The sequence below is a fragment of the Sminthopsis crassicaudata genome, chromosome 5, assembly GCF_048593235.1.
Source record: "Sminthopsis crassicaudata isolate SCR6 chromosome 5, ASM4859323v1, whole genome shotgun sequence".
NCBI lineage: Eukaryota > Metazoa > Chordata > Mammalia > Dasyuromorphia > Dasyuridae > Sminthopsis > Sminthopsis crassicaudata.
Genome location: NC_133621.1, coordinates 297,865,146 through 297,879,087, shown reverse-complemented (window position 1 = coordinate 297,879,087; position 13,942 = coordinate 297,865,146). Strand labels below are relative to the sequence as shown.

Genomic DNA, 13,942 nt, shown 5'->3' with positions numbered 1-13,942 from the left:
AACACTTATTAAGCACCTACTATGTGCCAGGCACTGTGCAAATACTGGACATGTAAATATAAGAAATAAACATAGTTCTTACCTCAAGGAGCTTTCCCTCTAATGGGGCAGGGGCAAACTACCCTTGTCAGGGGTATGGTATCAAATGTCAGAAGCAAAGTAAATAGAAGATCCTTCTTAAAATGAAGATCCCAGGAGGAACTCGCCAATGGAAGAATGGGCCAGCATAGGAGAGGGACTTCCAGAGAAAGAAGGTCACAGGGTTAGGGTTAGGGTTCCAATATGAGAGGCCCCAAGCAGATTTAAGCAGAATGACAAAGCCAGAAGCAAAGGAGAGGAATAGCTGGACGCAATAGTTAGAGAGTAGAAGCACCAATGGTAGCCAGTTGGCAAAGAGAACAGAGTTGAAAAGGAAGAAATCCTTGTAGAGAGATTAAGTAGAAGAAAAGGCTCTGGAAACTGAATCCTTCTTTCTCAGTCTCTGAAGAAATTGGCCATTAGCCTCAGGCCACTCTAAACTACATCACCCTTCGTAGGAAAGTCCCCTTCTCAACTACCCAAATCCAGGTTCATGACTATCAAGATAACAATTTATCAAAATCACAGCTATGAGCTCCCACAACTATGTCTCTTTCTATCAGACCAGGTCATTGAATTCCAATTCAAAATGAATTCAAAGTAAAATGAGTTTAATTAAGTAAAGATTAAGTTTAATAAAATCTTCTTAATTAAGACAGATTAACAAACCAATAACAAAGAATTGGATCGATCACTCTCAATGTTAGTTATTTTTTTGTGTGTGTGTTCACTTATTTCAATTAAGTCCAATTCTGTGACCTCATTTGGTTTTTTTCTTGGCAAAGATACTGGAGTGATTTGCCATTTCTTCTCCAGTTCATTTTTGTAGATGAAAAAAAACTAAGACAAACAGGGTTAAGTGACTTGCCAAAAGTCACACATCTAGTAAAGTGTCTAAGGCTAAAATTTAAATTCAAGTCTTCTGGACTCTAAGCCCAGTGCTCTGTCCTCTTCTCCACCTATCTGCCCTAAACTCTCTTAGCATTTATTCCCAAATAACTGCTACTCCCAGTATGTCTCCCAGGAACAACATTAAATTCCTACTAAGACAACTAAATTAACTTCTTAAATTACCTTAGTAATTTATTTATTTGATAACTTAAGTTACTTTATTTACTGACTTACAGTTTATTTGGTAACAATTTATTTGTCTAAATAACTTATCTACTTAGTAACTTATTCATAATTCATTTAATTAATATCAACTTATATTAACTAATAACATCAACTAATTAAATGTTAATATCAATTTAGTTACTTAGTAATTTAACTTAGTTACTTATCTTAGTTTACTCTTTTTTTTTTTTTTTTTGCTGAGGTAATTGGGGTTAAGTGACTTGCCCAGGGTCACACAGCCAGGAAATGTTAAGTGCCTGAGGCTAGATTTGAACTCAAGTGCTCCAGACTTCAGAGCTGGTGTAGTTTACTCTTTTATTTGGTAACATAAGTTAATTACTTTACTTAGTTATATACTTAGTAACTTAGTCCTTTAACTTTGTTACCTTTATGATTAACAGATGATATTCTCAGTTCCTCAAAAAAAAAATTCTCTTCTCTCTATCTCTGTCTGTCTGCCTGTCCCTCTCAGTCTCTCTTTCTTGGTCTCTATCTCTCTCTACGTCTCTCTTTGTGTATCTCTACATCTTTCCATCTGTATCTACCTATCTCTGTCTCTGTCTCTGTCTCTGTCTCTGTCTCTCTCTGTCTCTGTGTCTCTCTCTCTGTCTCTCTCTCTCTCTCTGTGTCTCTCTGTCTCTGTCTCTCTCTCTGTCTCTCTCTCTCTCTCTGTGTCTCTGTCTCTGTCTCTGTCTCTGTCTCTGTCTCTGTCTCTCTCTCTCTCTCTCTCTCTCTCTCTCTCTCTCTCTCTCTGTCTCTCTCTCTGTCTCTCTCTCTCTCTGTGTGTCTCTCTGTCTCTGTCTCTCTCTCTCCTTGTCCCTCTCAGTCTCTTTCTTGTTTTCTCTCTATCTCTTTCTAGGTCTCTCTTGATCTCTCTGTCTCTGTCTCTGCCTCTCTGTTTCTGTCTCCCTGGCTGTCTCTATCTCTCTGTCCTTGTCTTTGTCTGTCTGTCTCTGTCTCTGTCTCTGTCTCTCTGTCTCTGTCTCTCTCTCTCTCTCTCTCTCTCTCTCTCTCTCTCTCTCTCTCTCTCTCTCTCTCTCTCTCTCTCTCCCTCCCTCCCTCCCTCCCTCTCCTCCCTTTCTCACTTCCTTCTTTCTTTTCCTGGAAAGACTGTAGTTGGTAATATCACCTCATTAAGCTACTTAACTTCCTCAAGGCTCAGATCTTGGCCCTCTGTTCTCTCCCTCAAAGAACTTGTCTGTTTTCAGAGCTGAGCGATCCCCTTTATACTCTGATGACAGGCCCTGTCTCCCTAGCGAGTACCACTTCTGTTTCTCCAACTGATCCTAGAATGGTAGAATTGACAGTAAGAGGTCTCAGTCATCTCTTCTTGAACATCTCTGTCTCCTGTCATCCTGTAGGCTTGGCTGCAACACTAACTCACTCCAGAAAGAGATAGCCAAGATCTTGAGGAATCTATAAATCATGTCATATAGAAACTAGTTGAAGAGAATTAGGAATATTTAGCTCGGTAAAGAGAAAATTTAAGAAGGATGGGATCATTTTCTTTAAGTTTCTTAGAAGCTGTCCCATGGAAGAGCATTAGACTTTTTCTACTTTTTCTACACCACCAGGACCCCAACCAGAATGAAGAATCACTTCTAGTTAAGGCTTTAAAATAAGAGAGTAGGTGATTTATGAGGTCCATCACTAGAAGTTTTCAAACAGAAACAGGATGGCCACTTTTATAGAGTAAATTCACACTTCAGGTAAGGGTCAGACTAGATGACCAAGCTAGAGATCTATATATGGTCCTTCTAGTTTCAAGATTCTGTGATTTTAGGTGGGCCTTCAGCTGGGCCTAAGGTTTTAGGTGCTGAAGGAAGGCAGATGCCAAGGATTATTAATAGGCCCTACTTGATCAGCCCAGAGAGGGTGAATGTGATACAGGCACCAGGCACCATGGCCCAGGAGTATCTGACACCAGTGGGGGAGGGCAAGAAGAGAGGGAGAACCACTCGCCCAAAATAGCTGGACCCCAGGAGCCTATATAGGAAGAGATCCTGCACTGGGGCTTAGCTTCCCTTGATCACCTCCTCTCTCTCACCCTCTCAGTGGCTTGAGTCAACTTGTGCTCCCCACCCAATCCAAGGTGAGTGGAACAGCCATTGGAGACTGGAGGAATCAATTGAAGACGGGAGGGGGAGGATCCTAAAGGATGGGGAACTTAGATTGGGAGAATAAGGGAGTCTCCCTTTATCTACTCTTATGTAAGTGAAGAATAAAGCAGAAGGGATTCAATGAGTCTAAGGGGAAAAACAGCAGAAATAGAGGTGAAAGGAATAGAGAACAAAGCATTGTGGTATAACGGAAAGGAGAGTGGTTGGGAGTTAGGACAATTTGGGATCCCATCTGGGTACTATCACTAACTTGTGAAGGGGCAGGGAGGGAATAAAATGGGAGGGAATAGAGGGATTTCAAAGATCTCTTCTTATTCTTGCTTTCTATGGTGCTATGTCCAGCTCCAACAGGTGCCCAGGCAATGGGGTGGTCTGAGAGGATATAACTAGAGAAAAAGACCAAAATCCCCAGAAAGTGGCAAGCTAGATGGAAAGAGGAGGGGAAAAATAAAAAATAGAGGCATGAGGAAGGTTCTTTTGCAATTGGGCCTTTGGGTGGGTGTGTATCTGAGATTTTGAGAGTTAAAGTGCGCTAGAAGTTCCAGAAAGGACAACAGTAGAGTCCAGCTATAAGGGGCTAAAGTGATCCCCAACTCTCTCTTCTCACCCCTCCCCTTAAGCCCCCCCTCTAACTTCCCCAGAGCTGACTCTTGAACTCTAAATAAACTTTGTGTGTTGTGGAATAAGAGTTGGTCTGGGAGTGTAAAGATAGGGGGGGTCTCTAACTATGGTTCTGCTATCAACTTGGGTCTCAGTTTCCTTTTCTGTGAGGTAGGGGGCTTGGGCAAGATGGCCTCTGAGATCTTTTCCAGCTGTGATATTCTTTGATTCTAAATGATGGTAGAGGTAGGCCGGTGTGTGGGTGAGGAGGGGGTTAAGTAGAAGTGAAGATGGGGTGAGGGAGATGACCCCTCCCCACCCCTCCCTCTCCAGCTCAGATTCTCTGTGGGTCCAGGGAAGGAGGGTGGAAGAGGGTACTGGAGGTGGTGTTGGTAGCAGCTACGGCTGCAGAATTTGGGGGAAAGGCAGAATGCCAGGGGATATCAGGTCAAAAGCTTCAGCCTGTACCCCATCCATGCCAGCTGGCTGGGCTGGTAGGGTCCAAAGGGGCTGACTCACCTCAAGCATGCCTAATAGGCAAGCTTGCTAAGATTCCCAGTTCAGGGCAGCTGTCCAGTGCCCCAGCACTGGCAGAGGGGAGATGAGGAGATGGGGCCAGCAAAAGGGAGAAGCATAAGGATCTTGAGATCTTAGTCAAGCCACCAGCTCCTTCCCTTGGCTCTTTCCCCCTATTTCCCCTAAACCCCAAAGCCTATTGGGAAAAGGATGATGGAATCATGGAGATGGAGATGGAAGGGATTTTAGAGTCCATTTTTCCACCCCTTTCATTTCGCAAGTGAAGAACCTGAGACCCAAAAAAGGCAGCTGCCTTCTCAGTCAGGGTCACATAGCTGACAAGTATCTACAGTGGGATTTGAACCCAGGTTTCCCTGATCCAGTCTAATACACTCTGCAGTGCAGCTCTGCCTCCTCAAAATAGGCTGGAAGGTGTGAACATCCCTTTGGGATTTCTGATCTTGCCCAGAGGTTCAGCACCCAGAAAAAGGCCTGGAAGTCAGGAGAATTGTGGTGGTAGCTGGAGTGAACCTGAGAGGCCATCCAGTCCATCCTCCACATTGTTCAAATGAGGAAACTGAGGCCCCACAAAGAGCAATGGTTTGCTACAATAGGTCACAAAGGATGTCAAGACTAGGACCAAGGCTTTTCCTTGGATTTGGGGAGGAAGAAAACTCAGCTCCCAGCACCCTGAGGAGCCTTGGAATAAGTACTGAAGGGCATCTCCCTTTGGTATTCCACAGACTAGTGGAGGAGCAGAGCTTTATGAGTGGGAGGTGTCCTTCATCAGCTGGGAAGGAGCTCTTTTGGGGAGGGCATTGTGTCCCCCCACGCTCTTTGATCTTCAGAGAGCTCCTGCTCCCACTTTCCCCAAACATGCTTCCTTAGCCTGTCTCCCACCACCACCTGCTCACAGGATGGAGAAGTAGCCAGGGCAAAGCCCAAATCAGAAGATTTCGGGTTGAATTGCAGTTTCCTAAGCTAGGGCCAGTGATTTCCCTTCCTTTCTATCTCTGAAGCTGATGTTGTCTCTGAACTTCAGTTTTTGCTTCAGTAGAAGGCTGAAACTTCCCTGAATCTGCTCTAACTTTCTCTCCAAATCTCCATGTCCTTATGGGTAAAGAGGGATTTGTCCTGGATGATTTTCTAAATTTTCTTCCATTTTAAAGTACTTCCCTCACTCCTACCAATGTACTTGCTTTAGGCACACCTCCATGTAGGCAGAAAAAGGAGGGGAAGCCTTTCGGGTCCAGAGGAGGTGATCAGGAGCTTAAATCTGGTGTGGAAAGGGACCTCAGAGGCCATCTAGTTAACCACCTCAGGAAGAAAGGAAACTGAGAAAAAGAGAGTGGCTTGCTCCAGATCCCACCGGAGGCATTAAAGAGGCAGGTTTCGAACTGAGGTCCCAACACTCCAAACTGAGCACGCAGAAAAGAGTTGGGGGGAGCAGCAAAAAGGAGTTGGAGGGTCAGCAGAAAGGAGTTGGGGGTCAGCAGAAAGGAGTTGGGGGTCAGCAGAAAGGAGTTGGGGGTCAGCAGAAGGGAGTTGGGGGGTCAGCAGAAGGGAGTTAGGGAGTCAGCAGAAGGGAGTTGGGGGTCATCACAAAGGAGTTGGGGGTCAGCAGAAGGGAGACAGCAGAAAGGAATTAGGGGCAGAAGGGAGTTGGGGGGACAGTTAGAAGCAATCTTTTGCCTCTTGACTGCCTGAGTATGGATCCCCAAAACGGGAAGGGTAAAGGAAAGAGCATCTTCAGGTTCAAAAGAAAAGCTTCCCAAGCCTCCCTCTAAAGCAGGTGCATTAGACGGACTCCAGAGTCACCACAGAGCTGGGGGTGGGGTGTGTCCGAACCCGCGCCCCCGCCCATGCCTCCGAAGCAGCCAGGAGTCTGGTTTTGAGGCTGGGGGGTCTCGGGACTGGCAGCCGCGGGGGAGGGGGGGGCAGGCGAGTTCTCCAAGGCCGGCACCGGAGCCGGGCCCGGCGAGGGGCGCAGGCAGGACGGGGGGGGGGGGGTCTTTAGCCTGGCCAAGAGGAGGGGGCCCAGTGCGGGCCGGGAAGGGGGGGGGGGGACTTGCTGCAGTCTTGGCGCCCTCCGTGCCGAGGACAAAGCGCCCTCGGGTCGGTCCGGCGCTCGGTGCGCCCGGCCCGCTCCTCCCGAGGCCCCGGGGCCCCCGCCCCTCTCTTTCCTCGACGCCCCGGGGCCGGGCCTGGGAGCGAGGCTGGCGGGGCGCCAGCCTCCCGCCCTCCCCGGCGCGCAGCCCGGCGCAGCATTGCAGCGCTGGTCATATGAGCAGGAACGCTGAGGGAGGCACTTTTTAATCTTTCGGTCCTCGCTCGCCTAGCCCGCTCCGAGCCGCACCGGCAGCATGTCCATCACAGACTTGCTCAGCGCAGAGGACATTAAGAAGGCGGTGGCAGCCTTTGCAGGTGAGCCGCTCCCTCCCCGCCGTCCCCGCGCTCCCCTCGCCCCGGCCCCGGCGTCCCGAGCAGCCTCCCCCGGTGAGCCCGGCGCCCCCCGCGCCGCCAGCCCCGGAGTCCTGTCCGGGGCTACTTTCTCTCGCTCGGAAACTTCCCCGCGCTCCGGAGGAGCGGCCCCGTGGGCGGCTCCCGGCTCCAGGGCGCTAGAGTGGGGGATCCCGGCCCAGGTGCGGGAGCTGAGGAGATGCTGCGAACCCCCCTTCAAGTTACAGGGAGAGAGAGTGTCCAGCGGGGGACCCGAGCCCCTTCTCCGTTCTGGCGTGCCCCCCATTTTTCACCACGCACCCCCTTCCTTCCTCTCCGATCCCAGCTCCAGATACCCTCTCCCTTCCCGAGTGAGGGACCGTAGTCTCCCAAATGGACAGGGAAGGATTGGGGGGTCACGGCTTGCCACCCCGGCATCCTCTCTTCTCTTGGCTTCCAAGATTGGTCACGAGGGGAGGTGACCTTCCCAAACTCATTGGAGCTTTGAGCTCAGCTAATGCATGAACTGTTCAGGGCCATTCTCCCGGGAGCCAACTTTTGGCCCCCCAAAAAAGGATGGAAATGGGGTGGCGGCTCTCCCCGCTTGTCCCCCTCTTTCTCTCCCCAAGTTCCCCCAGCCCGGGAAGCTCTGACCAGCACCCTTGAACCTTGTCCCTTGACCCTGAAGCCACTCACGACTTTCTCCCAGGACCCCCAAACCTCGTCTCTAAGTGACCCAGGCCGGCTCCGTGGCCACTCCCACGCACCTCCCGGCAGCCACTCCAGAGGTGAAGCACCTTTGCCCCGAGCTCCTCAGGGAACTTCTTTCTCCCTCCTAACTCCCAGGACACAACATTGAGGCCGCCCTGATTTCCCCGGTACCTCCTTAGTTAGAACACCTGGGCTAGCCAGAATCGCAGCCGAGCCTAGGAAGGGGGTGGCAAAGAGCTCCCAGCTCTCCCTTCTCAGCATCATCTCCTAGCCTTACTGTTTGACCTTAAAAGAGCTGCTTGCCCTACCTGTTCCTATTTTCCCCACACTAACCAAGAAGCCTTTGCTCCTTCCCTCATCCTACCCCAGAAGAGGACCCTGAGTTCGAACCCTGCCCCTTACTGGCTGTGTACCCTAACTTCAGGGGAATCGTTTTCCTTCTCTTGGGCTGAACTGAAGGGTGACCTCTAAGGTTCTTTTCAGTTCTCAATCTATATTCTTGCCTTTAATCTCCTCCCACCCCCTCTATTTCACTGCACTGATTATGGGGACAAAAAAGTCCCCTTTTAGTTGAGATTCCCCATCCCGCCGCCTCTCCATGCACGGAGGGCACACTCCGGAGATCAGTCCCCATTGCCTGGGCCGGGAGAGGCTGCCTGCTGCAGAACACCATATGTCTCCTGCCTCCCGTCCTGATTAACTGCCCTGCTCCCTGCAGCTGCCGAGTCCTTCAACCACAAGAAGTTCTTTGAGATGGTGGGGTTGAAGAAGAAGAGCAAACAGGATGTGGAGAAGGTGTTCCACATCCTGGATAAGGACAAGAGCGGCTTCATCGAGGAGGATGAGCTCAAGTGAGCCCCCCCTGCCCTTCCCCCATGCCAGGGCTGGGAGGCTTCCAAAGGGAGGTGGGAGGCTGCCGGGAGGTGGGGCAGGGAGGGCAGCTTCCTGGCCGGAGGTACCCGGCAAAGATGGGCCTGGCCGCCTCATCTGCACGCTTTTCTGGCAACCATCAACCCACAGCTACTGAGGGAGCCAGATCTAATGGGCTGGAAGACAAATGCTTCCTCTCCCTTCGGTTTCAGGGAAGGCTAGGGTCATTGGAAGCGGACACGACTAACTGGGTTAAGTTGGAGGCATTTAATATTTCTAATGGAATGCTCTCGTTCAATAATTAAACACTTCGGAGAGCTCGGCTCTTCCTCAAGAGGATCTGAGAGTCAGGAGAGTTTCCCTTCAGTTCCAAGTCGTCTCGTGGTGTCAGCAGCAGCCACCCCCCACCCCCAGCCTCCACTGTCACCCAAACTCCTTGGTTAGAATCCCAGCTAGCTGGAAGTCATGCATCTTCCTCACCCATAAAAAGAAGGGGATCAACTCAGGCCCCTCCAAGCTCTGCCTCTAGATATGTACGTGGCTCTATTCCGACCCCGACCACTAATCGGAGTCTCTGAGGTTATTTGGTCTCATCCCTTCATTTGACTAATGACATAGGTAAAAGAGGCTCCCACTGGTAACGTGCCCTGTGCAAGGTCACGCAGTCCTGGGAACAGAACCCAGATCTTCTCATTCACACGTAGAACAAGGCACCCTCACCTTGGCTCTGTGTACTTGAGTGTTCCAATAATGCATCCCGGTAATAATGGGTTGCATTGATTAAGCAACTACTGTATACCAGACATACAGTGAAAGGGGATGGGGGTGCAAAAGTAGATAGACCCTGCAATCAAGTTTGCTTTCTCTTAGAGGGAAAAATATCCATCATCCAAGTTGTGATTGGGACATTCAGCTGCTTGGGGAAGTTCATACTTTGAGCCTTAAAGAGAGCTAGGGGCTCCCGAAGGGAGAAGCAAGGAGGGAGAGTGTTTTAGACAGAGGGAAATACAAAGGCACCAAGGTGGAATGTGGGAAATGGCAGGGAGGGCACGTTGGCTGGAGCTAGGAGTATGAGAGGAACAATGAGTAATTAGCCTAGAAAGAGAGGCTGGAGCCAGACCACGTAGGGCTGCGAATGCCAGACACAGGGATTTGTATTTTATCCGAGGGACGATAGGGAAATTTGGATGCTGCTAAGGCTATCTGTTGGAGGAGGAGGAAATGGGAGATCAGAAAGGGTATGACTTAGCTAGAGAATTAGCTGCAGAAGCAGGACCAAAGTCTGGGTCTTTGAAGGCTTTCCATCATGCCCTTCAGTCTGGCTGGCCTGCGGGCGGACTTAGGGCCAGCACAACTTCAGCCTGATCCTCCTTCTCTGCCGTCTCCTTGCTTTAGATTCATCCTGAAGGGCTTTACACCGGATGGCCGGGATCTGTCCGACAAGGAAACCAAGACGCTCCTGGCTGCCGGGGATAAGGACGGTGATGGCAAAATTGGGGCTGAAGGTGGGTAGTGATGGAGGGGCTGGGCGCCAAGCACTCCTGGGCTCCTTAAGTGTCTGGGGCCCTTTGGGGAAGGAGTGGAGGTCCCTGAAGCAGAATTCCAAGCCCAAAGGATAGATTTTTCTTGTTGCTTAGAGATCAGAGAGAACAGAAACCTTCCCTTTCTTCAAAAAAGCAAAGGGGTACCATGGTGGGGGAGCATTGGACTTAGAGTCAGATGGCCTAGAACTGAGTCATAGTCCAACTCTGTGATCTTGGGCAAGTTACTTCCCTCCTTTGGCCTCAGTTTACCCATCTGTAATATAAGATTGAACTTTATGAGTTCTGAGGTCCCATCTACAAAAATCTCACAATTACTCTATGGGGTAAGTCATCAATTAAATCTATAGTTTATAGACTAACATATAGAGGCTTAGACTGTTAAGTGACTGAGAATAACAACCCAGACACACAAACAGCTGTTCAGGAGCTTTTGAACCTCTGTCTCCAAATTTCCAATTGATTACTTTGTCCTTTACCTGAGTCTACCTCCCTTCATTGTCCCTTTTTCTGGCTCTTTATCCTTATTATTTCTGTGAGAAGCTGTTCATTGCTTTGCTAGGAAGTGGGAAAGAAAGCTGATCTTGGCTTTTGTGTCCAGGCTTGATTTTGGAGTGGCCATTAATAGCACCTCTCCACTCCGACTCCAGAGATCCTTTTGCCTTCTTTTTCTAATATCAGAGTTAAATCAACGTAGCAGAAAGATTTATTGGCTGTGAGATCTTGGATAAGTGACTTAACTTCTGTGTGCCTCAGTTTCCCTATCTGTCAAATGAGGACTCTGAACGTGATGATATCTAAGATCCCTTTCAATGTGAAATCTATGATACCAAGTAGGGGAATTGGTCCCAAAGGAAAGTCGTAGGTTTGGTGTCCACTTTTTGACTAGCCCCCCCCCCCCGGTCTAGGCTATCGATAAAACAGAGCTAGCCCAGCATCTCAAAATGACCCAAACTCTGTGCATGTTACACTTTATGCCTCTCTCGGTGGCACTCCATTTGGGCTGCTCAGAAATGCTCAAGGAAGGCTGGAATGGTTGACTGGACATGAGTGGTTTCTGTGTACTGCCTGAGAGAATACAGAACAAGTACTCGATCCATGGGCCCCCCCTCCCTCCCTCTTTCTCTGTCCTATGCTTTTGATACTAAAGACTCATTAATCATTTGGTGACCAGGTGAAATTCTGCCTTCTGCAGCTGCTCAGTAGAATGAATCAGATATCCCTATCAGAAAAGCACAGAATGGGAGAGCTGGGAGGGGCCTCGGAGATCAGCTAGTCCAAACCTCTCTTTTTAGAGAGGGAAACTGAGGCCCAGATAGAAGGAGGGGGTCTGCCCAAAGTTACAAAGCTAGAAAGTGGATGCATGAGGATTAGAATCCAGATCCTCTGTCTCCCCGGAGCCTGCTGTTTCCCTCAAACCATCCTTCCTCAACTTCCAAACTTCTGAGAAGAGTTCAGGAAAAGGAGACATTTCCAGCCCCACAAGAGGGGTTTCTCTCTAGGGTCTCTGTCTCTGAAAATGAGGGAAGAGCTCTAAATGACTTCTGATGTCCTCATAGCTGTGAAATGATGATTCTATGATCTTAGCTCCATCTTCACTTTGGTTTTCTAGAGGCCTTAGATGCCTAAGAAAACCCCCAAGAGTATGTTTCAGATCAGGGTAGTAGAAGGGAATGAATGCTGACCTTGGAATCAACAGCCCTGAGTTCAAATTCTTCCAGTACCACTTGCTACTTATGAGTACTGGGGACAAGTTGGGTGACCTTGGGCAAACCAGTTAATTATTCTGTGACTCAGTTTCCTCATCTGTAAAATGATGAGCTGGACTACTTCTTATCCTCCTGGCTTCCTTGAGAGGAGCAGAATTTATTGTATCTATCTATCTATCTATCTATCTATCTATCTATCTATCTATCTGTCTGTCTGTCTGTCTGTCTGTCTGTCTGTCTATCTATCTATCTATCTATCTATCTATCTATCTATCTGTCTGTCTGTCTATCTATGTATCTACCTGTCTATCTATCTGTCTGTCTATCTGTATGTCTAAATATCAATCCATCCATCCACCTCTCTGTTCATCTATCTATCTGTCTGTCTGTCTGTCTATCTTTCTATCTATGTATCTACCTATCTGTCTATCTATCTATCTGTGCCCTTGAGAAATATCTTTCTTTTCGAAGAAGCTGAATGAAAAGTGGAAAGAGCAGTGAACCAGGAGTCAGGATTCCCAAATTCAAAACCATCCTCTCCTATAAGTGCTTCTAGGCCCCTGAGATCAGGAGAAAGGAAGCAACCCTAAAGCCTCTTTAGCCTCCTCATCTATAACTTCAAAGTTTTCGACTTAAAAGGTCTCTAAGGCCCCATTCAGATCCAACTTTCAATAACTGGATAAATGATCTAGCAGGTAGAAAGCTAAGTAAGCAGCTAATTAGCATTCCTCACTCTGCCCTCACCAGCTCAGGGTTGTGACCTTGGCCAGGTGGTGCTCCCTCCTTTTTCCAATCCTTGACCCAGTTTCTCCTACAGGAGATGAGGGCTGAGCACATTGGCCTACAGATGGTATCCATGATGCTCTTCAGTTCTCTGAAGCCCCAACTCCTACAAATAACCCCTACAAATTAGGGGCTCATCTCCATTCGGTGACGATTTTCAGGAAACTGCAAGTCATTTGCAGATATGCCTTAGCAGTGAATTCCCAAAACCCTTTCTGAGAGGCGATCAAAACTGGGCGTATAGGTATTCTGAATCTTGTTTAGGGGAAGCAGAACTGAGATATAGAAGGGGTTGGCCCACTATTCAAAAGGAGGGAGTATACAGAAAAAAGGAAGACTAGAATTGGAGGTAAGAGAAACATTCAAATTGGGATTTAATTGCTAACTACTCTTGTGACCTTGAACCAGTCTTCTAGCTCTGGGCCTGAGTTTCCCCATCCCTAAAGTCAGGAGGTCAGACTAGATATTTCTAAAGCATTTTCGATCTCTTAACTTTCATTGTTCTAAGGACCTTCCCCTCCTCAACTGTAACATTCTTGGTTCTAAAATTCTTTCCAACTCTTCAGACACATTCCAATTTTAAGGTCCCTTCAAGCTCTGACATTCTTTTTTTTAGGATATTTCCAGTTCTGACAGATACATCCTAAAGTCCCTTCAAGCTCAGAAATTCTACATTCTAAGGTCACTCTCAGCTCACATTCTCTGTTCCCCTCCCAGTTCTGAAATCCCATTTTCTAAGCTTTGACATTGTGTGTTCTCAGGTCACTTCCATCTCTAACATTTCATATTCTAAGACTGGCATCATGGTACCCAGCCCAGTATTTTAACCCCTAAAACTAGGGGTTAAAATCTAAAGGTTTCAGGCCCACAGAATCTTTCTCTATGGGGTAGCACCCTGTCTCTGTCTCTTTCTCTCTGTCTCTGTCTCTATCTCTCTGTTTCTCTGTCTCTTTCTCTCCTCTTACCTCCAACAAGGGATCATTCAGCGTCTGCTTTAAACCTCTTAGTGAAACAGAACCTATTACCTGTGACTGAATCCGGGCCTCCATTTCCACATCTCTCAGAGATCTGTAAAATGAGAGGTCTAAACCAAGATTTTTAAGGTCCTTCCCCACTATCATAGCCTATATAAGGTATTCATTTCCATAATAATAAAAACAGCTATTATGTATTCAGTGCTTACTGTATGTCAGGAACTGTGCTAAGCACTTGACAGTGATCTCATTTGATCTTCAACCCTGGGAGGCAGGTACTTTTAATGTTCCCATTTTACAGTTAGGAAAACTGAGCCAAACAGAAGTTAAGTGGCTTGCTGAGGGTGTCTGAGATTAGTTGTGCCTAAGGCTGGGTTGGAACTCAGATCTTGATTCCATATCCAACATTCTATCCACTCTGCTACCTCGCTGCCACAATAAGAATATAAGGCAGTTACAGGCACAACTCAATGAGATCTCTGAGG

The 13,942-nt window shown here is 48.0% G+C and overlaps 2 protein-coding genes across 3 annotated transcripts in view; one reads left to right on the top strand and one right to left on the bottom strand.

Moving 5' to 3' along the window:
- NCF4 (neutrophil cytosolic factor 4) overlaps positions 1-13,942 on the bottom strand; it is a 155,536-nt gene that overhangs the window by 83,515 nt on the left and 58,079 nt on the right. The window lies entirely within an intron of this gene.
- Positions 3,225-13,942, top strand: part of PVALB (parvalbumin) — a 21,920-nt gene continuing 11,202 nt past the window's right edge. Inside the window, exons 1-4 of the mRNA XM_074271585.1 lie at positions 3,225-3,286; positions 6,770-6,854; positions 8,299-8,431; positions 9,846-9,955. Coding sequence (XP_074127686.1) covers positions 6,794-6,854; positions 8,299-8,431; positions 9,846-9,955 — 304 coding nt within the window. The 5' untranslated portion in view covers positions 3,225-3,286; positions 6,770-6,793. The remainder of the gene's footprint in view (positions 3,287-6,769; positions 6,855-8,298; positions 8,432-9,845; positions 9,956-13,942) is intronic.